The sequence below is a fragment of the Calonectris borealis genome, chromosome 11 (genome assembly GCF_964195595.1).
Source record: "Calonectris borealis chromosome 11, bCalBor7.hap1.2, whole genome shotgun sequence".
Lineage (NCBI taxonomy): Eukaryota > Metazoa > Chordata > Aves > Procellariiformes > Procellariidae > Calonectris > Calonectris borealis.
This window is the reverse complement of record NC_134322.1, coordinates 3,327,969-3,354,434: the sequence shown is the minus strand read 5'-3', so window position 1 is coordinate 3,354,434 and position 26,466 is coordinate 3,327,969. Positions and strand designations below refer to the sequence as shown.

The window sequence follows — 26,466 nt, the reverse complement described above, 5'->3', positions numbered from 1 at the left end:
TTGAACAAGCGCACTGGAACAATAACACATCAGAGTCCTGTAATTGGGCACTGAAATACACTTAGTGAAAAATACAGACCAGCTGCAATGTTGGAAATGCTCCTAATGCAATCCAAGGTAATTATTGGTAACAGACCATCAAACAAGTGCATTAATATGCTCTGATCAGAGAGAGAATCAGATGGACAGTCTGGCACAGCAGCTTGTACCTGCAAATTATGTAAATGATTTGAAAGAGCAAAGCCCCAAAGCCCTAGAAACACTAACTCTAATGAAAGTTATTAAATGCTATTTTTGTTATCTGCTGGTGTTAACATTAGAAGGCCCATTTGCCACAGTGACTATAATTTTGCTGCTGAGCAGCGGTCCGAGCTGAATAAGCCTGGTATTTGCCATTTTAAAGGACCATAGCACGCTAAAATGACTGGCTTAGATTTGCATGATTTCACAGACAACATTTAAACACATAACTACTTCCTGCCTTTTTCACTGATGTTGGAAAGGAAATCCAGTCATTTTGCTTTTGTTAGATGCCGAAGTTCCTGATTTTATTTCATACATCATATACACGTTTGATCTGCAAACAACACAGGAGAGTCTGAAACAAGATCTCCTGTTACAATGTTACCTATTTTTGCACTTGAACTATTTAAGTTTAGCATATTTTTAGGATATACTTTCATCTCTCCATGCCTGAGAAAGCTAAAAGTATGCAATATGATACATGCTTCAGTATTATGCCTCTTGAGAATAGTCACTTAACCAGAAACTAATATTACCAACTAAAATACACAAAGATCCTTCACCTGTGGGCTACAGTTAAAACTCTGAGTATATTTTGTAGCTCTTTTCCCCTCAGTTAGTGGCTTTGTATATTCCAAAAATACAAATGCAAACACATTAAATTGAATAATGTTCAGCTCCAACATTGAATATTTCATCTGTCAATTCCTCACCACCCTACAGAGAAAGAAAAAAAAAAAAGCATCATACCCAATTTCAAACCTTGGGAAAAGTCAATGCACAGAGGAATGAAACTGTGTCCGCACTGCAGGTCTGCAACTAGCAACCAAACTTTCCAGCAAATAAATCCCATCTTCTCTACCAGACAATTCTTCAGCCTTTGCAACTCAAACTTTTATATGCAAAATGCAGTGTAAAGCTCTGGAGCAAACTGAGCAGATCCTGTCCCTCTCTCGTTCTAAAGGCCTCCAGAAACTTGAGCTATGCTTTGTAATTTCCAAAGAAAGACACCACCTGCAATTTTTTTTTTTTTTTTCACATTGCAAGGCTGTTGAAACCAGGACAGAGAGCCACCTTGGCTAAGTGGGTAAATATTAACCCTGTGATAAGCAGCCTGAGGTCGCAATACAGGGATGACTGCTTGAGCTATCCTTAACAAGGACAGGCTTCCAGCTTTAACGGAGGACCCAACGACTCATCCACCTCCAAGCACGGGCTCAAACCCGATGAGAGCCAGCGCCATCCCCCGTGGATTTCACGGCCTGGTTCATTGTCCATTTTGCTTCCCAGTCGGTCAGCCGTGTCGTGTGTCACCAAGGACAGCAAGAAAGCTCGGAGCAAAGGGAAGAGGAACAGTGTGTTGCAGGGAAAGGAGGACGCGAGCCCCTTGACTCTGCCCTGGCTTGGGCATACGAGGCCTGTGCTTCCACGCGTCAGCTTGGCCCAACAGCCCTAAATCACCCACCATGGCAATACGCAAAGAAGGAAGGCGACGACAACAGCTGCTCTAATTTATTAGTTGTCTCTGTTCACACTCACCAACCCTGCACCAGGACGCACTGCTCCATTTGCAACCAGACGGAAACAAGTGTGACTCAAGGCAGCGGGAGAAACACTTCTCCATCACGTGTACTTTCCCCTTCACAGGCTCCGCTTCCAGTTGTCTTGCTTGTCATTAAAGGGAACTTACAACATGCCGCTGAATGATGTACTGTAATCAATACAAATAGCCATGAGAGCCTCTGAAAAGGATGTGAAGTACAGCTCAGCAGCAATATTTATGAGCGCAGGGTACCGCAGACCAGAACAGTCCCAACCCTCCCGAGTATTTCCACTATTTACACTGAGATCAGAAAATTAAAATTATATTTTACGCTTAATAGTTCGAACAAGACCTGTGAAGTCCTTCTCTCAGTCCCATTTACAACACAAATGCCAATGACAGAGCAGCAGATGGTCAGAAACACTCCCCTAGAATATTCAGGCGATTCAACTTGAATCTGTGCCCAAATCATTTAACTTTAATGGATTCTTTCATTAACAACCAAAGAAAGGGAATATGGTTGCCAGGACATTAAAATCACTTTTTCAATTATACTGTTATAAAATCGAACAAATTAGCTGTAATTCTTAGCTGAAGTCTAAATGGAAGCACGACTTTATGAAAGAAATGAAAATTGATTTGGATTAGTGGGCATCAAGGGCTTTTTAAAAATTAACAAGATTCTTATGACTTCATAGCATGGATGGATTAGCTGGAGGTTTCACTGCCCTGCGTTTGCTACCTGCCAAAGCACGGCAGCTGGCTTCACAGCATTTGTTACAGCAGGTTTTAATTAGACTAAGGGAAGAGGATGCAAGGATTGAAGCTGGAAACAAAGTTCTGGAGAAGCTGGGTGGTGACTGAATTCACCTTTTGGACCCGGCCCAGCAGGGTCTTGGCAAAAACCAGGGAAATCAGAACCTCTGTGCTTTAACAGGATAAGGACTGCAGGCTGCATTATTTTGCTTGGAGTGGTCTTGCTTAAAGATCAAGGCAAAATTGCACTAGATGCTTCCCAAAATAAAAATCAAGCCCAAGATGCTTGCTGCAAAGAGCAGGCAACCTTAATGCAGACTATTAAAAAAAAAAAAACAAAACAACCACAAACAAACCAAAAAACCCACAAAAAACCAAACCAGGTAAAGATAATAATGGAAGCAGCGGAAACAGCAATTCATAAAGGACACAAGAGCTGTAACATTGGCCACCAGATGCAAGGTAACTACAACACAGAGCAATGGGGTCACACTAGGAAGGAAGAAAAATGGCCTTTATATTGTATAATATGAGCTTAACGAAAGGGACGTTCACTGAATACAACTTGCATTGATCCTACAGACTAGGAACCCTGGAATATATTTTAGAGAGCCATCCCCTGCCATGGAAGGTAGTGATTTGGAACTGCTGCCCAGAAAAAAGAGACTGAAAACCAAGCTGGAGACTTTTATACCTGCACTGAACAAAGCCTTTTTAAAATTCATTCATTTTAAAAAAAAAAGGCACCACTGGGAACGATCCTGTTTTGACCCTGCGAGACGGACGGGATGTTCTAGCGCACATGCTCCACCCCGAACATCTCCAGGATGATGCACTGCCGAGAGCACCTGCCAGCTGGCAGAACTGGCCTCTCTGTAAGGTAAATGCAGCAGAACATTTCAAAACCATTTTCATGAAATCTTGCAACACAAAGCACTTTAGATGACTCCTCTTTACGAGTCAGCATTTCATATTTAGTTATTTCTACTCCTTATTGCAACACGGTGGTTGACAATTTGCATCAGTAAAAGCTGGCTTGAAAAGCGAACCTTTCTTTGGACAATCCTGAATATTACTTCTTTGCCATAACCATGCTGGTTTGTCACCCTGTATCTGGCTTTCAGATATGCCACAGGGTATTATTTTCCAATAAACCAAGAAGAGCTGTACCCTTGTATTGTAATTGCTGTGGGTCTCCATGTGATTGTTAGCAGTTTTTATATTTAAGAAAACAGGAGAACACATTTTAATCCAGAACATTTTAAACTCCACGTGTCTTAGAGTTCTTTCAATGATCTAAAAATCTGGGCACCCTCTGGTTTTCTGTAATAACTAATGGCAAGATTTGGCCTAGTAGGCTAGCAACTATATAGGCAAACATAACACACACAACCAAGAGCTTTATCTCATCCAGGGTAGTGATCTGAAAAGCCTGGAGTTAGAGTGCTTTAAGAAAGGACATCCCCAGATAAGACTATCACTGATGGTGATCTTTCTGCAAGGCAAAGCACAACGGGCTTCTCCAAACTGACGCTTTAGGCTGGAGGTGACTTAAGCAATGTCCTTTTACTTTTGCATCGCTGCAACGGCATAGGAGCATGCACACATCAAATTACTGTGCTTCTGCTGAGTGGCAGCAAATGCCAGGGCAGGGAACAGTAATTTCCAGCTAAAGGCATGACCCAAACTGCCTGACCCAGCCAACCACCAGATACACACATTCAACCGTACCTGTGAAACCTGGTCTCCAGGCTCACACTACTCCCAAGCAGAGATAGGCAGAAAACTGGCACTTCTCACCATGTTGTACACACATCAGCACCTTCCTGTCCACCAACTGTGGTTTAAAAGTACCTACGGGGACTTCGGAATATCCATTTTGACTATTGTCTATGAGAAGAAGCTTCTTATTATCATAATTATTAGTAACAATTATACAACTATTATATATGTTAATATATGTCAACAGAATAAGAATATTAATATATTCTCTACAGGGTATTCCACAGAATTAATGACATCTAGTAATGAGCCTAACCTTTCTGACATCTTGGTGATACTTATTTCTAAGAAGCTACTAAATTCAGTGTCCACCTGCTCAGGCAGTGCACTGGCTTGCAACTAACTCCATACCTGTAGGTCAAACGGACACGAAGGCTGATGAACAGAGGTTTGTGCCTTGCGTGGGGCAGTGATGGAAGAGGGAGACATGCACTTGCTCCTGCTACCTGTGTTATCAAGCTAGTACCCTGGACCTCAGGGACAGGCAGCTCTGAGCAGCCAAGTCTCAAACCACCCCAGCTGTCTGCTGCAGTGAATGCCAATCAGTTCCCGAGAGTTCTTGCCATTGCCGCACCAATTCAAGTATATCACAGGGCTGTCCCTATCTCCAGTCCCACCTCCTTCTCAAAAAGCTTCAAGCTTGGCAGTGCTGCAAGCTCAAGGCAACTCCAGTGAGGCTGCTGTTCACAAAACTGTTTTGCAGTCTGAGCTGGGATGCAGGGCTTCCCACTCTCTGACACCTTCCTCAGGTGCCAAAGGAAGAGAAATAACCTCTCTCCAATGGACTGGGAAAGGAATCACAGGGCAGTCCTTAAGACAGTGAAATATGCCCCCAAGATCCTCAGAGCCGCCACAGAGAATACACCATGGGGACGGATGAGGCAACTTTTGTGTTACTTACATCCTACCTCTTATACAAGTTGGGACTTGGGAAAAAGAGGTAACTCACATCATTTCAACAGCAGACCCTAAAATCCCTAATTCTAGGGTAGTGAAGTCAGCTGCAAATGTAAAAACTACATTCACATGGACCTGATGCTGCTTCACGGAAAATGACTCTGGAGCCTTTTTGCTTGTAGATCCTATCTCTGAGCATGCTTCTCACCCTCTTTTGTTCTTTATAGGATACTTGCATGGAAACAAGAGCTCCGTTTCTCAGCTGCTCATCTCCTCCTGCTGTCTATCCTTCCCCAACGGAAGACAGACTTGACAGAGAGCCTGTTTTCATGCAAATAACAGCCACAGAGGAACAGAGCACAGGAGCACCTCCCAAAGATGGTGTGCCAGCCACTGTGCTAAGGATACCCCATGTGCACAGAAACCATCTCACCATTTTGCTGATGAAAGCTGCTGTGTACATGGGAAGTGTTCACTGGGAGACTTTCAGAGCATCTTCCACAGAAGACAAGTCTCTTACTTTGAGACCATGTTGAGAAGCTCCAACCGTGTAGGATGCAACATCAACCACCAGCCAGGAAAAGACCTGCTAGCCTGTGGTATCCTCAAACTCAACACTAACATGTGGCACTGGGGAAGAGGAACCATCAATATGAGACTCAGCCTCCTTCAAAAAACCAACAAAACAGTTACAGGAGGTTCAAGTTCTGGTCTTGCCCCTGAATCTTCCTGTGATTTTTGCTCTTTTATAAGCATATTACTGTGTTCCAGCAGACTCGTTACGTGGAAAGTCTAACCAAAGTGGGGAAGCTGACAGTGACCTGCGCTGCGGAGTGTGAGCCAGACAGCGCTGTCAAAGGGCAAAGAATACGCTCTGGAAACAAAACCTCTTTGTTCCTCTAATTTTGTTCCAGTTAAGTCAGTTCAGCTGTTCCATATAACCAGTCAAAAACATTCAGCATTTCCCAAAGTATTTTAAGACTTCAAAGTTGTAGGTTTTATTTTGACAGTTTTAAAGCACGTATTTTTTTTTCTTTACAGATTTTTTTGCATTAAGAACAAGGCTGTTTAATAAATTAAGCTTTATAACAACTACTGCCGCTCTGCTTTTATCATGGCTTCAATTAAAATATTGTTTCTTGAAGACAGCTAATGGCTTCTGAGAAAAAAAAGCTGGTGTTTCACTGAGAACGTTTTCAATAGACTCAATTTGTTAAAACTTGTGATTAAAACCAAACTCCAAGTAGGGCAGGCTCAAAACCAGGGGCATTTTAAATTGGCCCACGCTGCTGATCTGAACTCAAAGCTTTCCAGCCTTAAATGAACACACTCACCTAAAAATAAACTCTCCAACACTCACCGATGAGGAAAATCTAGGGAAAACACTGTTTAGACCAGTGCCTGGCAGCTCAGCAGAGACGGGAGCTGACCAGGAGCAGGCTGTTCCAGAACAAAACCTTTCTACATAACCCAGGCAACAGATCTGACCTTTTCATCTACAAAAAACAGTCAACCCACTACTGAACTCATTACTGTGGGAGATCTGCCCCTCAAAACTGTTTTGTTCACAGTCTTGGGGCCAAACCTGTTCTGACACCGATTGCCCCCTGTCAGGAAAGCGCTGGAACAGCTCGGGGACAAGACCTGTGCTGAAACCAAACCTGTCTGAACTCTCCCCGTGTAACATGAGCTTCGCACTGACATTGTCACAACACCGAACGGGAGCCAGGCAAGCAAGCGAAGGACTCGTGTCTTCAAAAGCAAACAAAAGAGGGTTATAAAAACTAATTAGCTGTTCGCGCTCACTACTATGCTTCTCTGCAAAGCTGTAATCACAGCAGTCATTTTGAAGCGAGTACACCTCTGAGGGCTTCTAACAAGCAGCACTGGGATGGACTGGGCTTGGCCAGCTTCACAGTGCCAGCAGTGCAGGCCCTAATCCCACAGTTTTGAGGCCAAAGCTCCACTCACACAGTTCACAGTGCAGCCCACAACCAGCTGTGTCAGCACAACCGAGAAAGCAGGATCAAGCAGCCGTGGGGAGGGAGCTTTTAAGCCTGCGATGCTGCCAAATGCTTCGTATCACAGCCCTGCCTATTTGCATTTCTGCCTTGGGCCCCATCTGTAGCTTCCCATCCATGTAAAAGCTGTCCCCAGGGAGAAGAAAGGCCACTGTCCATTTGTTCAACACATCTCAAGTGCATCCAGTTTCAAATGAAGTAGGTGGTAAAACTCCTAATGCTAATCTTTTCCACACAATTCTGAATCTCTGGTCATCTGGGGGAAGGGAAGATCAGAAATGGAAATAGCTGGTCCAGCGGCCCCGGATCAGTCAGCGCCAGACACCAGTGCAGCTCCCAAGCTGTGCGTCGCAGCTCCCAGCCCTCCAAGGCAGCACCACATCTTCACCATCAGAAACACACACAACTGATACTTTTCTCAACTTCCACTTCAGACAAAGTGATCTTACCAAGTAGGTCTCCAAATGCAGTATCAGTTAAACCACTCAGCAATAACAGATAAGGAATAAAGCATCTTTAAAATACATCCTGTTCCAGAAGTCTTAATGGGCCGTATTTTTAGCCCAGGAACAGCCTGAAAGCCAGCACAGACATACTGCAGCACTGAAACTATGTCACTGCAAAGCTGTTTCATTACAAGCTACAGCTCTCTTTGCAAAGACAATTTCTTCCAAGAGCCCAGCTAAGCTGATACAAGGTTTTCCAGCATGCATTATGTGTAGGGCAGCCAGAAATGAGCCCAATATATCCTCTAAAAGTTGAGACCAGGAGAAAGAAACCAAGAAACACAAGAGATTGGTCCCTTTCAACACACGTCTCAGCAGAGGTCACTGCAATGACTTCGAGCTGGAGTAGGGCCAGGGCACCGTGCATGCGTCCGTTAGAGATCCCACTCAGGCTCCAGGCAGGCATCCTCAGACACATGCTAACTGCAAGACCAGAGGAAGCAGGAGCTCAAGCAGAGACCACCCATACTCTTGTGCCTCTCACTACCTGCAGCGACAAACTGCCTGGCACAGCCAAGGAGGTAATGGCTGGCAGAGCTGCACAAGGGAGCACGGACCCTCCTCAAACAGCCACTATTTTCAGAGCTTTGTTCACAGCCAGGTCAGCACAACACAGAGCCACCAACACCTGGAGGTGACGGACACATGGAAGACAGAGGCAAGACCAGGCACCTGGCACCTCAACTTGCTCAAGCTCCATGTAAGCAGCTGTGGAAAGAAAAGGGCAGATGGGGTACAAACCTGGGTCTCAACGGGATCCAGAGATGTCAGTGCCAGGCACTCCGAGGTCATTTCTGCTCATGCCCAGGGATTTGAACAACTCAGCAGCCCCCACAGCAGCTCAGCCCCAAAGCCCCTGGGAGTCCGACTGCCTGGGAGTCCTGCAGGGCTCGTGAGCTCAGACCGGGCTGAGGAGAGGCACTGACACAGCCCCCACCACCCACGATTCCGGGGGGGAACTGCATCACTCTCCTATTCCCTCTAAAGGGCAAATAAGTCACAGAGACGCCCCAAGCAAATGTTGGGGAAGCTGAGACCCTGTTTAACTCCGAGGGGTAGCGTGAGACTTCGGTGGCTCTCAGACTGTAGAGAGAAACTGTACATTGCTTTTCTGGAAGCTGCTCCTCCCCGCATGATCCTGGAAGAAAGCTGGAGTAAAAGAACACCCATACAGTCCTTATCTCCCTCATTACGAAGAAAAGAAGTTGCCCAAGAATCTAAAATTGGCTTCTTCTCTGAATCGGCTCCAAAGCTATCTCAGGAAAGGCATGTTATCTCCCACCAGCCCAAACCACTTCTATTTGTTACAGAATAATAAAGCCATTAGTACTGAGCAATCACACTATTACACTGTTGTTTTACATGGCTATAATTTAACAGTTCCTCACTGTTTGCTTTAGGAAATCCATTCTTGAAAGGTCTATAAAATTATGGACTCTTGCTCCAGTTTGAAAACACAGGCACAAGCAGGGATTTCTGTTCTCTAATAAATCACATTCCCCTACTAGTAAACACCGGCTTATAAGAAACATCTTTTGTTTATTGAAAGTAAATGGCATGTGGACATTTTAAACAAAAAGAAGGTGGGAGGCTGAGGGGAACAGACAGATTATGTTTTCCACTTTCATTTTGCCTTGTGTCTAAACAAACAGTTCCCAACAGCTTTGTTTTCCAAACCAACTTTCTCCCAGCTGCTATCTGGAACCACAGAAAGGGAAAGCAATACTCAAGATGTGCACGGATTACTTGACTTTGCGCACTTGTTTTACTCAGCAGTCAGTGTTCTGGATATGCAAGCCACAGGGAGCGTCATTAGGAGTAAGCGATAGCCTTGTAGAGACTGGTTGGCTTCACCTACAAAACTGGGAGGGTTCACTCAGACCCCTCAAGCCATGCAAGGGGGGACCAGCATTTTGCCGAGTTTTTGTGCCAGGTCAGCTTGTCACAGGGCCCAATCTATTTCCTTCCACCCAGACACAACTGCACATAAACTTGGAAGGTGACTCTGAACCTATACAATAACAGCTAAGATAAAAGGCCAGAGAAAACAGCTCTTACAGACTCCTCAGTGACCAGTCACCCGTAGCATCTGAAAACAAACTACTACCCTCAATTCTTTTTGTCGTGGTGGTTCCTGTTCCCATAAGGTAAGGGCAGCACAGAGACACTGACCCAAAGAAGACCCAAGAAATTATGTCAGGATGGAGTACATTCTAATGTTTCTGAATTTTTCATCATCTTAAAGATCAAAGATCTTAATCACCAAAGATCCTTCTCATCCCTCTGCCTTCAACTGATGATCAAGGCATCAAATATTCCTGCACTCCTTTTCCTTGCCTTCTTGCTACATGCAGTTTAGTGTTACTTAGACCATATCTGCCTCAGAAGTTCCTCGCCTACACAGGAGATGTGGCAACACTTTGCTAAAGCTTCAGGATGGGAATAGCTAGAGCTAATAATATTTTGACCCGTTTCACTCAAATAGCAAAGTATTTGTATCCGAGCAGAAAAACAGAAATATGTCTCTATCTGTGTCTCGGAAATGATGTGCAAATACATGGCTCTATGACAGCCCACACACTCACACCACTGAAACTTGCTACATTTGACCCACCACCTTTGTAATTACATATCATAGCGTGCAAAACCATGCAACAACCAAACGGCCCCTCCGTAGAGAGGGGGATAACGGGATGCAACTCCGCAGCAGTGGCTAGGCACCCATGTTCACAGAAGACCTCTGTGAAGCACCCAGCATTTTCTGCCCAAGTCAGAGGGAAAGCCTCCAGGCAAGACACAGCTCAGTCCCCACTGCCACCTCACTTTGGCCCACCTTGCCACAGAAGAGGCACATCTATATCCGAAGTGAGGATGGAGCTGCCCACCTCTGTGGCTCCAGGATCCTGCCTCAGCTGCCAAAAAGAAGGCTACAGCTGCGTTTTTTTGGAAACATCCATCTTGGTTTTGCTCCTTAAGTTTGTGAAACTGCTTCATGCAGCCTCAGCAAATACCTTCTCTTCCCTTCCTGGGTATCTTTGGCCATCCACATGTCACAACCCATCAGCTGTGCCCTGTCCAGTTGTTACTTCCAGAGATGGCCTCTGGCTATGCTAAGAGAATCTGCCAGCCCTCGATGTGCTCTGTGGACCACTGCCTCCAGCACAGCTCCTTCTGCCACTACCTTTCTCAAGGTTACAGTCTTGCTCTGCATCTCTCTCCTGTTAGAAGTGAACTGAATAGAAAAGAGGGAAAAATCCAGTTTGCCAAAACCCTCCATACGTAAGACTGTTGGTAATTACGTGAAGGTACCTAAATCTTCCTGCCAAGGAAGCCATTAGGAAGTCTCATACACAGAAAATGGGCCTGAACCTTCCCCAGGGACAGCAGATGATGTTTAGCCAAATGGCAGATTCTACATAACGTTAAGCTGCTTTTACAGTCCTGACAAAGAAAGAACTCAACCTTGCAAGCTGACCTTTACGAGCATTACCCAAAAAAGGCACTTGCAAGGCCATGGATGGAGTCCAGAACATGGTAGCTTCTCACCTGCACCTCATTCACCCCATCCAGGTCTTGCAGGAAATCCCGCAGCACCTGTACAGCTGGAGAACGTGCATGCAGCCCAAGCCAGCCTGCGCCACCAGAAACAAACCTGCCACACAAGCCCTTTCATGAGGCCTTTTTCTCCCACCCCCGTACAGCTGGCACAATAGTTAAGTCTCCCTGACAGCACATGGATTTCACTGCTGCTCACAGCGCAAATAAGATAATTAGGCCAGAAATCTTCAAAGCCCTTCCACTGCCATTGGTAATGAGATTCCGCAGTTCACCTGAAAATGAAAACGGAAGGAGGAGAGCAGGTAAAGCCCATTCTCCACCGACAGCCTGAACTCTGAGAAACCATCTGTCAAACAGCTTAGTCCAGCTTCCGTCAAGAGGTCCTTCCTAGCAGCTGGGAAGTCCACCTATGAATACAACCCTTAAAAAAGAGGAGCATTCGTATGGGGAAACAAGTGGCACGACATATTTGCCAGTAAAACACAAGCTACAAGCAGAGAAACTGTGATGTTTTAATCAGTGACAGACCTTTTATCTTGCCGTGTGCTGGCTTTCTCCTCGCAAAAAGGGACCAGATCACATCTCTGTTCTTACCTGAAATGCTGTCCACAAAGAAAAAGGGCAAAGAACCCTTCTGCAGGGGTGACACATCCCAAGACACATGCACTCCTCAGACTGAGCTGAAAGTTTTCACCGCAAACAAAATCCCCTGGCATGTCTTTAAAACTATTTATTGTACATTTCTGGTTTTTAAAATTAAGCAAAGAGCCTCCCTTGTCTGCTTGCATTTTCTTGCTAGGCTGGGGTTCAAGTCTGGAGTGTCTCTTCAGGCAGGGTGTAAAGTGCCATAACACACAGCAGATACAAAACGTCAAGAATGGCTCTGGTTTCAGTCCTACCAGGTACCCAAGAAATCTGCATGTTTAGCCCTTTTTCTGCTCCTTGTGCTTTCCCGCTCTCTCCAACACAGCCAATCTGTCCCATAAAGTCCCAGCAGCGAGGTCTGGGTGTGCAACTTGTCACTCCAAGAAGACAAGAACCAACTCTCAGATGCTGTATCGTTACAAAGTCACCTACCCCTGAAAAGAGAAGTCAGGCTCATCAAACACCTGCCAACTCTCCTGCATTTCCCAGGTAATTGCACAAACCATGAATTAATGAGAAATAGTGAGCCAGCACACAAGGGAAGAGAAGACAATTCAGAACAGCAACAAAGAAAACTAATGGGAAAGTATGTTTTAATAGCTCACCGCAGATGACTGTCACTGCAAGCCTGCATCACCCCAAGAGAGGTTTCACTTCTCTGGGAGGACACAAGGACTGCAGAACACCCACACCAGCCACGCAGCAGGGAACACAAAGAGAAAAGTGAGGGGCGGGTTGGCGAGGAGTTAAGTTTGCAGAGAACAGACAGCGTGGACAGTCCAGACAAAGCACCAGACTCTGTCCAGGCGCAGCTTTGTCACCATCCACCGCACGGCCTCCGGGAAGTCACAAAACCCATCTGTGCTTCACTGCCTGGCTACAGGCTGCAGTGTCTGACACCAGCTCCCTCCATGGGGTGGACTACCCCAGTTTTATCTAGCCACGCTCTGCTCCTTTTCGTTATCACTTAACCCACAAAGGTATATTATCAATGCAGCTAGCCCACCAGCCTTACTTGGACAATAGCAGATAAGAGGGTAGGTTTGAGAAGGAGACACTGAAAGTAATAAAACAGGAGATGCTAAATTGTTAAGTCAAAGGAGTGCCAACAGGTAGACAATGCAATGATCTTACCAAGGACCTGACCATCTCAGGAGGACTTATGCATCCTGCTGGCATAACTTCTCACCTAGTCCAGTTTTAAAAGACAGTATCTGATTGTGATCTGGAAACTCAGTTATCATTGAAAATGCAAAGTGAGCTCTTACAGCTCAGGGATCATGTTAGTAAAAATAGCAAGATAACACCCATATCCATGGGATGCACTTGAAGGTGGAGGAAAACAAGGAGCAGTACCACCTTTTGAAGATGGTTAGGACTGAGGGTCAGAATGGGTGGGAATTTGCCCTCCCATTTCCAAATTTAAACTTACTTCCATCATAACAACAGGAGGAAAATATATTTCATAGCCTATGTTCCAAAATCCCTCACACCTACTTGGCTATTTAACTTTCCAACATCTACAGTGCATTTACCCACTGTCAGCGCAAGTTTCTCTTCAGAGCACATAAATCTTTCCTTTTTCCAAAGCTGCAGCCAGCTGAAACCTGACAGTTTGAGGACAAAGCAGTAAAAGGACTGGGTCTGCTTCCAAATGGTGAAGGACACGCTTTCAACGCTGCAGTATCCAAGCAGCAGAATGCCTGTGGGGACCGTCACACCACTCTGGGACCCTCCTGTATCAATGGGCTCCAGGCTCGCACATGATGCTTCTCCCTGCTGTCTCTGGGCTTCTGCTTATTTCACCAGAACACATCTAAAAACAACACCCGGACTTATACTGAGATTTCAGCAAAAATGCCCAAATCACCCCATTCTTTTCCACGGTGAGGAGAGGTTTTGCCTCTGTGCATCAGACTGCTAGATGAGCACTATGGATGGTGGCTGCTGTGGACCAAGGAACACAACCTTATTTATTACTAAAAATAGATTTATTTCCATTAATCTAGACTAATTACTGCTGCTCCTCTTTTCATGAGGTCCTGTGTGCCTCAGCACATAACATCAGCGCAAGAGAAATCCTCATCTTCATAACCAGGGAATTTTGGGCCATTTTGAATAGCTCCTTCTCTAGTGTAAGAAGGCAATTATGAGAATGATGCCTCTTCCAAAGAACCAGTTTCATTTTAGGGAATGCTGTGTGATCGTTCTCATGTTCAGGTCAGTAATAGCCTTGCAAAGTCTCCTTGACTTTATCCAACTTTTACTACTGCTGAGCAGGGATTAACATTAATTGAGCCCACCCCATATTAGGCAAGGATTATTTGTTAGTCACCAGCCTATAATCACTTGCATTTTCCAGCAGAGACCTTCACATCGCTCAGATAGCTAGCAGGATAATCCAAGTCACATTTTTAACGAAATCTACATAAAAACGCACATCACACCCTTGTCTTCCCCCTTCCAAAATACCCAATTAGTTCAGCTTAGGAAATGCCATAAAAATTAATACTGTGAAATTTCCAGTCTAACAAGTTTCTGGTGAGAAGAAAATATTCCCTATGAGGGCAGCATTTTTTTAAACCCACAAACTTTAAAATATATAAACAAGTAATCAGGAATTTTCATTTACAGGCCTGCACATACCACGTAATACATCTCTGTATTCACACTGCACCCGCACACATCCAGCGCTGATTCACCACAGACAGGTAGGCACAGCCATGTCTGCACAGCCACATATACAGACGCATTTTGTACAGCACCTATTCCCCCAACTCTACAGGCCTCTACATCTGAAAGACACGCCTGCAGCACTCTGCCCCGCAGCACCTGGACACCTCCACCCCTCAAGTATTCATGCTCAGCCTCTCAGACAAGAATTTTAATACCTCATTTTACAAATTAAGAACCATGATGCAGACAAAGGGTTGCCTGAAGCCACTCTTAAGTGTATCATGCAGCAGGGAACCAAACATCTCCATCCTAAAGCCCAAGAAGTCCTACTATTGGTTTCCTACTTCTGAAGGCTCACTACTGCTTCATGGACACAGCTGGGCAGAGGCTGGAGACATTTACACAAGAATATAAAAGCTGCATTGTGTAGGTGACATGAAAAAGGGCAGAGGCATCTTTATGAGTGGGAGAGGGAAAAGCTTCATACACTCCACCTGTACTTGAAGTGCTGATGGAGGACGTGGCCAAGATGTTATTTGGTGAAAGCTGCTGTAAGACGAAGACAGTATTTTTCTATGCAAGTATAACTACACAGTGTGATTCCAGCTTAGACAGCAGCCCTTCTCTTTAAAAGCTATATGGAAGCTGCACATACGTGCCCCATCCCGATTCTTCCTCTGGTTTGCTGCGTGTGAGCGTCTTGCTGCAACACCCAAAATCTGCCTCGGCAACAGCTCAGCTGCTCACCAAAGAGGCGCTCTCGGAGCTGAAGGTTTCTTTACTTTTCCCTCTGCTTGGCTCCGATCCCGTCACATCTGGAAAGCCACATCCAGCACCGGCTGTCCGAGCTGAACGGCGGCTCTGCACTGAGCTGCGGGGGAACAGGTGCCCCCAGGGACTCACAGGGTCCAGATCCAAAAAGTCAGGCTCTAAATCGAAGTAGCTAAGAAATTTCCTCTGCTGAGCAAACACCTAACTGCTGAGAAAAGCAGGGCTTTTACTGTAGCTAGTGTTAGCTACTGAAGGCTGGATTAAGGGATGGAAAACAGGTGAAAGACTCAAGGACCTGCATGTATTCAGCTTAGTAAAGAGCAGGTGATCAGGAAATTTGACCAGTGTACACAGGGAGGCTTTTCATACCAGTACCTGTCTTCATATACACCTATAAACCACAGCTAGGTAAATTCAGACTGAATGAAGGTGCACATTACTGCGCGAGGACATCAAACCAGCTTACCAAGGGGCTGTGACGGACAAGGACCCACAAGACATTTTTAAGTCAGAAGTGGGTGTTGCTTTTTAAGAGATGCTCTTGTTCAAGCACAACCATTAAACCTGAAACAAGAAATGTCCTCGGCTTCCCGCAGTACACGTGAAGGCAGCGCAACCTCGCTAGCCTAAACCTACAAAACTACCCAAGCGTCTTGACTGGTGTAAAAAACAAAGAGCAAGAAGAATTATTTGACGGCTCAGCCTCGTGCCCGGATGCTGAAGTGTTACTGAAGCCTTGCACCCCGCACTTAACTCCCTCTGCTGCTAAACAGAAAATCCTGGCAGCAGTCACAAGCGTTAAGTAAACGGGAAGCTATTCTCTGCCAGCAGCTGGGAGAAACTTCCTTCCCTCCCCACTTTGCACGTAAAGAAAATCCCGCAATAGTACTTGTGGTAATGCTGCTAGCCAGATTTTCGACTGACAGACTCTCAAGGAAAGCCTCCAGATATGAGGTCTGCTCCTAAGGCCTCTCTTCAAGCAGATGACATTTGACTTCGGGAACGTACCGCTCATCCTCGAGGAAAGGTTCGCTTTGTTTTCAGCACAGAGAAAAGAGTACAAAGGAAAAGAAAGAAAAGTTGCATTTACTGTGACCTAGGGAAAACAGAGCTAAATAATTTTGATCAATATTTTGATTTCTCTGACAAAAGCCGCAATCAGCACTGACATAAACAACTGGTTGGCAAGCCTGGGGGGGCAGGGAGGGTAAATCAAACCAGAGTTTCAAGACACTTATCTTTCCATCACAACAATTGCCACCAATGACAGTAATTTACATGGCTAATAGGCAGTATTATGTTTACAAAATCATTCTTGGGAAGGAGGATCTAAACAATTTTTGCCAACCCAGCAAAGGAGCTGGTATTGAATCAGACGCTGGGTTTCTTCTTCCTCTTTTATCTTCTATGCTATTTTGCCAAGACGCCTTGCTATGCAACAACGCACAGTGCCTTTGCAAGTGCACACAAACCTGTGGCGCATATGATTGCCCTCCTAATGCAACCCGAATTCTCTAACAGCAGGGCTGCTTGGGCCTCTATGGAGAGGGAAAATACCTATCAAGCAGGAAATAATGGAGTCAAGGTGGCAGCCCCAGATCCTCCACCCCAGGCCACACTTCTTACCTCACTGCTGAAGATAACCTCAAACAAGCCCCAGCATCTTGTACACAAGCCTTATCTCCCATAGAGTGACAGGTCTCATCCCTACACCACAGACTAAATCCCCTGAACATCAGCCTGAACATCTGCTAATTCTCTGCCCTCCCTGACCCTTGTCTTTTTTGGTGACGAAAAGCTCCACATCTCCTTCTTACGAGCTCTCTCAAGGCTTTGCCAGGAGTCAAACAAGCGAGCAGGACTGATACGGCGTAGAAATGGGCTGCAACTAGCCCAGTCCCTCTGGGTCAACATGATTAAGAGGACTACACATGTCATCCTTCTAAAGCAGCAATGATATTTCCAGAAAGGTAACAGCACATCACATCAGCACTACAAGGAGTACTCTGGAGTTTTTCACTAGACCATCTCAAAAAAAGAGACAAAAAAGGGACAAAGATTTCCAAAGAAACATAAAAGCCTTCTCAGTTGCAATAACAAACAAACAAACAAACAAACAAACAAAAATCAGTGAACACTTGACTAGTTTTCTTTTAATATCAGGCACAATTCCACTTTTGTCTGGAAAATACATGCACCCATTCTGCAAATGGGATCAAACTAGCCAGCCGAGAGACACAGAGAGGACAGTCTTGCATTAAGTGCAAAACTTCAGGGAATTTTAAAACTTGTAAGCACTGCTGATGCTTTTGAAAAAAGAAGATTTATCAAAGCCCTGAGTGCATGAACAGCTAGGTTTTGCCACCTCAGTGTATTCACACAACACAGCACGGGAAATCCATCCCATTAAGTAATGACCTTTTTGGTCATACCAATTAACTTGATCATCTATCGACAGTCCATTTAGAAACTATCAAGAATGCACATTTCCCAGCACAGACAGTGAAACATAAAGCAGGACCTTATCACGCCCCCCCAACCCGCTGCCAGCCTGGCATCGCTTCTGCATCCCAGGTTTGCTCCACCTCTGCTCCAAGTTCCGCCATCCCAGCACACATTTTGCTGGAGTTCCGTTTTAATTGTTTAATTTCCCAAATTCTTACATTTAACAAGGTGCTAAGCCATCCCAACTCCAAAGGGAATGTGGTTCAAAGACCCAAGCAGGAAATGAGAGCAGGGAAGTCAGTCAGAATAAGGGAAAGGGCCACAGCAGACTGAGCACAATAGCTCCACACGCTAGATTTTCCTTCTCCCACCAATTTGGGCTGAGAGCAATCTCTGGGGATGCTCACATTTCATTAACACAGCTTTAATATTAAAGACCTGTCTGCAAGAAATCCATGAGAGATCTTGAAAAAAAATTAAAACATTAAAAAAGAAGAAAGCATAGAATAAACCAGGTTATTCAATAGCTCAGCTGAATTTAATACAGCAGTAACAGGCAATTGCATTTAAAATGCAGATACAGATTTTTAAATAACTTCAGAACATCTGATATGAAAGTTTCAGTGGAGTACAGTAACTGCTTATCATAACCACCACAGAATATGTTTATTACCCATGGAGATAACACAGCTGTATCTGCTGGTCTTCTCAGATAAAGCAGGCCCATATCACAACAGCAGGATCCCATGGATTAAGAGCAGGAGAGGATCCGACTCAAACAGAGACACCAAAGGGCATCAGTGACATGAACGAAAACACATCCAAGGGAGAAGCACCACGACCGACACACAGCAAAGTGTCTTGACACCTGCAGACAGGAAAGTGTTAGATACGCTCAAACAAGGCTGATGACAAGTGTTTGGGCTCTCCCAGGGAATTTCTCTTCTCAGCAGCTGCAACTCTAGCAGGTATCTACCCTCCTGGAAGTAAACACTGACCAGCTCTTCCCCTTCCTACGAAAGCTCTGTTACTCCTCAGAATCAGGAAAATTCAATGGTGTTTCAAGGATGACTTCAGCATACCAGTGAAAGTCAGACAAACTAGAAGGAGCTCTTCAGTCCTTCCCCCCCATGTCTGGTGTGGGGTTTAGCATCTCTAGAAGGGCTCATGGAAACACAGCTCAACTCTGCTTTTTATGAAGACGGCAGAATGAGTTTTAACAACTGTGGAGCCTCTCACCAAGAAGCCGTTAAGTCAGAAAAGCATAAGCAGCGCTTGGAGGTCACTTACTCATGGGATTTTAATAAACGCAAGAAGGATACTTAGAGTAACGGTGGTGTTCTTATGTTTACAGTGTGTAACAGCATCTTCTACCCAGCTGGAACAAACAGGGAAACTGAGGCAGAGACAGCAAATGACCAACACAAAGACAACAGAAAAAGCCAATGTCACAGCAGCTCCAAGTGCTGTGCTTGGAAAATGCTTTCCCAGTAAGACAGGAAAGCAAAACAGCTACCAAGTCCTGTGACGTGAATGCTGACGTAACCATAAAACAACAGCACGTTTTAAAACATAAAAGACTTCAAAAATAAAATAAACAAGTGGATACAAGGACTTGAAACCGTGATTTCCTGCAGTTTTGTGTCTTGTGACTGGATTACCCTGTCCTACCCGAACAAGGTGCAAGCTCTGTTCCAAGCTCTCCCTGCAGTTGAGGCACTTCACGTTTCTCCCCCAGGGTGGGTTTTCCAGTGCCTCTCCTTCAGTCTGTGCAGAAACTGCATTTCTCTCCTCTACTTGATCACTTAATTTCAAAAACTCTGAATTCTCCATATCCACACTAGCTATGACTGACCAGCAGGCCCAAAAATTATTTGGAAAAGGAAAGGGAGATGGACAGACAACCAGACAGCATGACTACGTAAGTCTCTTTTCCTTAGAAAACCAAGCTAAAAATACTGCAGACAAGTGGGTCCAGTTCTTCTCCAAAAGAAATTGCACCAGAGTTGATTTTGGCCCAACATGCACTTGGCAAATACTGATAACAAGGATTTACCATATCCCCTCTAGTATTACAGCTGACTATAAAGCAAACATTTGCTTCCTACAGATAACAAAATGACTATGATCGCTGCGGGTTTGTAAAGGTTAGGGTTTCTGCCATCACCCAAGGTAGGCTTATAATTCTCAGTGTCCAAGCAGAAAATCCCCTACGTGCAACACTGGCCTCAGTTTTCCCTTAGGTACCCACTCACCTCACGCAGAGATACAGTTTGGGATGGATTCCAGCAACAAATTACAATCAGATTAAATATTAATTCCCATCTTAATTATATAACCGTGACTAGGCTTAATGGCCAGGCAGCCATTTAAACAGGAGAGGAGCGTGTAAATCGTGCAAGCAGCGTCTCTTACACTGCAAATGCCCGGACTGGTTCACAAGCACTTGGATTTTTCCCTGGGAGAAGAGCCAGCCTTTGGGAAGGCAGCTCCAAGAGAGGTAGAGTTCAAATCACCTGGCAAGCAAAACGGTATCAGGAATCACAAATTCGTGAGCCAACATGGGACAACGCAGCACCCTGCCCTCAGGACAGCTGTACACTACAGTGACAAAGATCATATACGTACTGAATACTCATTGACAGATTTTATCCTCTCAACACCTTTGACAAAGAGAAGTGTGCAGCATCTCTATTTTTGCCTAAAGATGCGCCCTGGTGACACCAGAGCAGATGAAGCAACTGGCCCAAGATCACAGCGGGCTCTCAAGCGAGATGTCCCGTATGCCACGGCAACACCCAGCCCACCCCAACAGTTCCCAAACGCAGGTGGCTCTGGTGCCCCCGATGTACAGAGACCTGTGTCGTACCACAGAAGCTGCCTCCAGCTCCAAATCAGGCTGCAAGCACGCATGCAGGGAGAATCGTCTCCCTTCTTCCCCAGGGAAAGGCAGATTGCCAAACATTTTCTTTGTAAATTATTACTTGCGCCACTCTGAAGCAGCTCACGTACCATCAGCGATACACCCACCCCGCGTGGGGCCCCCTGCAACAGATCAAACTTTCTACAGCTGCCCGGAGAAAGTCTGCTGCAGAAAGGGGGGAGACATCAGAAAATTAGATGGTTCTGCTTCACTTTGGACTTCAAGGTAGTGAAAGGAGAGGGCACAAAAAAAGAAAAAGAGAAGGAAAAAGCTAGGGAAAACAGGGAAAACAAAAACGGAACCAAGCCTGAGCCGTTTCTCCTTCAGCCTCGCACACCAGAAAAGAAACAGGGTAACGCCAGCAGAAACATTCCTCACTTTTGAGCAGTCTTTGCCATCAGGGCTTGGAGACTTGGCTGTCATGACAGCCACAGCACAACGGCAGCAAGCTCCCACGCGAGAAACCTGACACTGGAAACATGACACAGGCAAAACCTCGCTAACGTGGTGTGCACGAGTGTTTGGCACTATCAGTGCCCCCCATTTTTTGGGGACTGTAAGAAATACCCCTTCCCTGCACCGCTCATCCTGCCTCCTTGCAACCCAGCCCTCGGACAGGCAACACTGCAACACCACAGTCAGGAGGGCAAGCGGATCTGCATGCAGGTGACGTCCTGCGAAGCGCAGGCGAGCGCAGCAGCAGAGACGCGCGATCCCCAAACAATGGCAACACTGACTTCCCCAGGCAAAGGCACTAACTGCACGCAGCAGGCTGCGGGGTTACGCCGCCAAGACGAATGTGACAGGAAGGATAAAACAAATCAGAACTAAAGTTAGGTGATGTCAAAAAAGGAAATCGGTTCTGCAGCAAGAGGACTTGACCACAAATCCAAATGACATAAACCCAGATGGATTTCAATTGATCGTTCGGATGGAAAGCTCAGCCCACTTCCCACCGACACGTCCCCTGTAGAAAGCCCCAAGGAAAGCAACCAGCACAAACCCCTTGCCAGAGTCAACTGAAGAGGGGTTGTTTTGTTGTTTTTTTTTCTTAAACTCTGTCCTGCTACTGCAGGGAAAACAGTCTCGAAGTAGGACAGGCAGACGGCTTTCAAAACACTGGATCACATCCCCAGCTAGTGTAAACCAGCACGGCTTCCATCAAATCCACAGAGGGGGAAAGGCTTTGCAGTCTACTTCTCTCCTAAGTATTTCATACGCAGCGAGGCTTGAACTTTGGATCAAAACACGTGGGTTTTGGGATCAAATGCAGACTTTCCCAAAACCGTTTCAACCCTCTGCCAAATTAATTTCAGATTGAAACAAGTCCATGTTTTTCTTTTCAGAATCAAACCCACCTGTTGGAAAGCACATCCGTGTGTACCGAGCGGCACATCCCAGACTGCGCGGAAGCACTCACTACCTCTACACAATACGTGGCCCATTGTTAGAAAACAAACAGAAACAATTTTCACTAGTTGCCTAATTGCTTGCAAAAAAAGCAGAGAGGCCACAACTGCAAATTCCCGCAAAGCATTTCAAGTTTTCTTGTTGAAGGGGATTTGAAAAACAACATCCACTCCAGCACCCCCCTTTTCTCTTTTTTTTTTGTAAATCATTGTTCTCCACTACAAGCCTGGGGATCCAATTAGCTGTTTACTCAAACACTTAGGAGATGCAGCTCCCCCCCACCCCAGCTAACCCATTCGTCTGCTGGTGGGGTCACAGACTGCCATCCATCTAGAAAAACCCACACGCACTGACGACAATGGGCCATTTACATGGACCGTTACTCATTTTTACACACAGCCACCGTAACGCTGCACCTATATCAAATGATAACCTACCCCTACGGGAGCTCACAATGTTCTGAAAAAAAAAAGAAAGAAAAGAAAAACAATGCTGCAGCCGTCCACCACACTGTATTCTCCCCCAAAAGGCTATTTTTGAAGCCATAAAGACTAAACATCCTTTGTGCTGTTATTCCGTTCTGCCGAACCTGAATGCATCATAAAAAGGGATAAAAATGTACAATGACATAGGGATGGCTCCTCCACCGCAATCTCCCATTTAGGAGGCTCTTTTAAACGAGAGCAACTCCAGGGCACATAGGCGGCTCACATTTTTCGGTGCAGCTCCACCAGCCTACACCTTTCCAACCCCTTCTCGGGGACGCAGACAAAAGCTTTTGCGGGTCTGCGCACGCACGGGGAACGAACCACGCACCCCAAGGTCCGCAGGTCCAACGACCCTCGACACAAACTTCGACGGCAAATGCAAAAAGTCGGCAAGCGCGACAGGCGTACGTGTACCCGCGCACCGAGCCGTTTGCGTAACCGTTGCAAAACACGGGCGCGAGGAGCACAGCTACTCCTGGGTCGCCTCCTTGACCAACGGGACATCTGCCCACCCACGCGTCCTGTGCTGGTGGGAGCTGGGCGAGGGGCGGCCATCCCCACCATGGCCCTGCCAGACACCTGGGCCTGCTCCGGGCCAGCCCCACGCTGGACAAGCACTTTGTCCCCGGGCCGGCCTGGCGCAGCGGCTGTCCCTCCAGAGGAAACTTGCCGCTGGCAAGGCAGAGGCCCGGGGGTCGCTGCTGCTGGCCCGCTCCCCCCCGCCTAGTCCGGCCCTCTGAGAGGGGCTCCCCACGGGGGACACCCTGTGTCACCCCCAAAAGGTGACCCCAAAGGAGGCCCAGACGTGGGTTGAGGCCACAAATGTGGACATCGCCCGACTCAAGGGGACAAAAAGCATCCGGGGGAGAGAAGGGGATGGGGGGGGGGGGGGTGTGAAAAATGGCCACGCGGGATGGGGGAAGCGGCCACTGAGGGGGGCAGAGGCCACTAAAGGGGGAGAGAGGGCTGCTACCGGGGGGGGCGAGAAACGGCGCGGGAGAGGGTCCCGACCGGGGAGCGCATCCCCACGGGGAGCCGGCCGCTGCCCATGGCCGAGCGGGGCGCGGTGTAAGGGCAGGTGGCGCCGCGGCCCCACGCGCGACCGCCCGTGGACTCGGGGGCACGGACCGTCCGTGGGCTCGGGGGCACGGACCGCCCCCACCCCCTCCTCCCTCACCCACCTTGCACGGCCAGGACGGCGAGGGCGGAGAAGCAGAGACAAAGCAGGTCCTCCAGCGCCATGTAAGCCCCGCCGGGCGCCGGGAGCAGGGGCCGCCGCGGTCGCATCTAAGAGGGGAGCGCGCTCTCCCGCCGCCCCACCGCCATCTTGTGCGAGCGCCCCAGCCCCAGCCCCGCGCTGCCCGCCGGCGCCGCCGGGCCCCGCTGCCGGGGGCGGGGGCGGCCCTGGCCTGCCGCTGCTCCGCCTTTGTCAGCGGGTTCGCCGCCGAGCCGAGGGGGGCTCCTCCCGCCCGCCTCGACAGCGGCGGGACCAACAGGTTGCTGCCAGCCCGCGGCGGGGGGAGCGGCCCCGTTTCCTGAGGGGGGGAGAGCGGGGCCGGGCTGCCGCGGCAGGTGCGGGGCTCCTCCGCCGGGCCGGCAGCTCCCCAGGCTGGCAAACGGGGGGTTATAAACATTTTATGTGCTTTTTTATTAATTTTTTTCCCCCTTCTCTTTAGGTGTTTTTTTTTTTTTTCCTTTTTGCCGCAGGTGAGTGTGGAGGACACCGCGCTGCCGCCAGCCGTCGTCTTCCCCCTCATGGTGCCCGGGGAGGGGGACACACACACCTCTGCCAGCCCCTCTGTCCCGTCAGGGCTGCGGGAGCCCCCCGCGGCGTCCACCGGCCGCGTTCCGCTGACAGGCGGACAGGCACGAGGTGCCCGGCAGCTCGCACCGCCACAGCCGGCCGAGGGCTGGCGGCTGCCCGAGGGCTGGCGGCTGCCCGAGGGGTGATGGCCGCCCTCCCGCAGGCCTTGGTGTCGGCGGGCGCAGGCCCGTGTCTGTGGGGAGGAGGTGGGGCGGCAGCCTGGCTGGGCCGCAGAGGCAAACAGGCACCAGTGACCATATCCCCGTGGGTTTGCAGTCCCGCTGGGGCCCATTTCAAAGCACAACTCCTTCAGGTGTATATCGTTCATTGGGCTTTTCGGGCATCAGTCCAGCCTATGCTTCTCGTCTGTGTTTAAAATAAAGCAAATAAAATACATGGCGCAGCCTGTCCACGCCCCGTCACTGTGGAGAGAGGCAGGACCCATCTGCCAAGCAGTGGAAATAAGACAGGGAGCTGAAGGGTGCTGAAAGAAGGAGACCGCGGCCGCAGCCTCCCCAGCTTGGCTGGGTCCCAGACACAAAGTCGGGCTGCGTGTCTGCATGTAAAGCCGCAGGTGCAGGTTTAGTCCTAAGGGCAAATGACACCAAGCCCTTCTTTTGGCAGTGGCGGCTGGCGCCAAGCAGAAGGGCAGCCGCATCCGGAGTGGGTAGGAGGGAGTCTGCTTGGCCCCCGAAAGGAGAAGAGGCTGCCCGGCATACCGGGATGTTTTATCACAGCAGTGTGGAATGCAGAGAGGGCTCCAGCTATGCAGAATATGAAAAAAGAAACCTTTTTAATCCAGACCCTCCTATTTATTAGCTTGTATAATGAACTATAAAAACTTAAATGAAACCAGAAAGGCTGCGTGGTGGGAACAGGTTTCCTGTGCGTACGAGTTATGCAACTGTGAGTTAGTACTTGGCACTGTCAGCGCAGACAAGCCCTGGGATCCAGCAGCCCCCCGCCCCAGACAGAGACATGCAGGGAGGCTCTGCCGAGCATCAGGGCCCACCCGCTGCGCACCTCACTGGGAAGGAGGGGGGTAATAAGGCCACAGCAAATCCACCGACCCTATTCCTGCACCATCCATACACTTACCTCCCTGCGGGAAGAAAAGGGGCTACTAACAGCCATGCTCCCTTCTGCATTACTCCAGCGTGGAACTAAAGATTAACAACCTCCACAAACCCTCATTTCTCTCTGAGCCTTTCCCACCTGCTCCTCTCTGTGTGAGGTGGTTTTAAAGGTGCTGTCAAATTGCTTTAACGAGGCTGTAGAGGAATGTCTCCTCATTGTGTCTGCCAGTGGCTTGCTCTTAGACACACCCCTGCCTTTTTTTCCTCAAATCCTGGACATTTCTCCCTCTCCTTAAGCAAGGAAACCTTTACCTAAAAGTCAGGCAAGTCTGGCATAATATAAGTAATGAAAACTGCTACTGGTCTGCAAAATACTGCACACTGACTAACGGCACCTGCCTGTGTTAAGGCATTGAGCCACTCCCTGCCAACAGGTCCAGGTCAGAAGCAGGCACTAGCCTAGAAATCAAAAGGCCCAGGACTAATTCTTTGCTCCCTACCCGACACTACAGTGTTACTCGATTCCGCCGTGGCACCTCTTCGTCTTCCTGCATGTCAGTGGGAACAGGAATCAAACCAGCATTTTGACAAACACAAGCTTGCAACAGATATATTCCTTGAATACCTATCCCTGGGAAAAGAAAAAAAAAAAGACTTAGCAAAAGCCCCTGAACTGTGGAAGCGCCAGTAACGTGGCCCAGAGCACCAGCTCCTTTCACACTGACAACACACGTACTCTGCGAGGGTAACACCAAGTCCCCACCGCCCACCCCTCTCGCGCTTATCGGCACACACGGAGCTCGCGACAACCAACGTTTCCGCAGGGCGACTCCTTCACAACTTAAGCCAACGCTGGCTGGCGCGTGCGTTCGCGGGAGCCGGTCCTGTGGACGCAGGGAGGTGTTCCTGGTGTCACACCTCC

The 26,466-nt window shown here is 47.7% G+C and overlaps 1 protein-coding gene across 1 annotated transcript in view; it reads right to left on the bottom strand.

Moving 5' to 3' along the window:
- The window catches only part of IGDCC4 (immunoglobulin superfamily DCC subclass member 4), a 103,154-nt gene extending 76,706 nt beyond the window's left edge, over positions 1–26,448 (bottom strand). Inside the window, exon 1 of the mRNA XM_075159783.1 lies at positions 23,846–26,448. Coding sequence (XP_075015884.1) covers positions 23,846–23,951 — 106 coding nt within the window. The 5' untranslated portion in view covers positions 23,952–26,448. The remainder of the gene's footprint in view (positions 1–23,845) is intronic.
- Between the last annotated feature and the right edge of the window lie 18 nt (positions 26,449–26,466).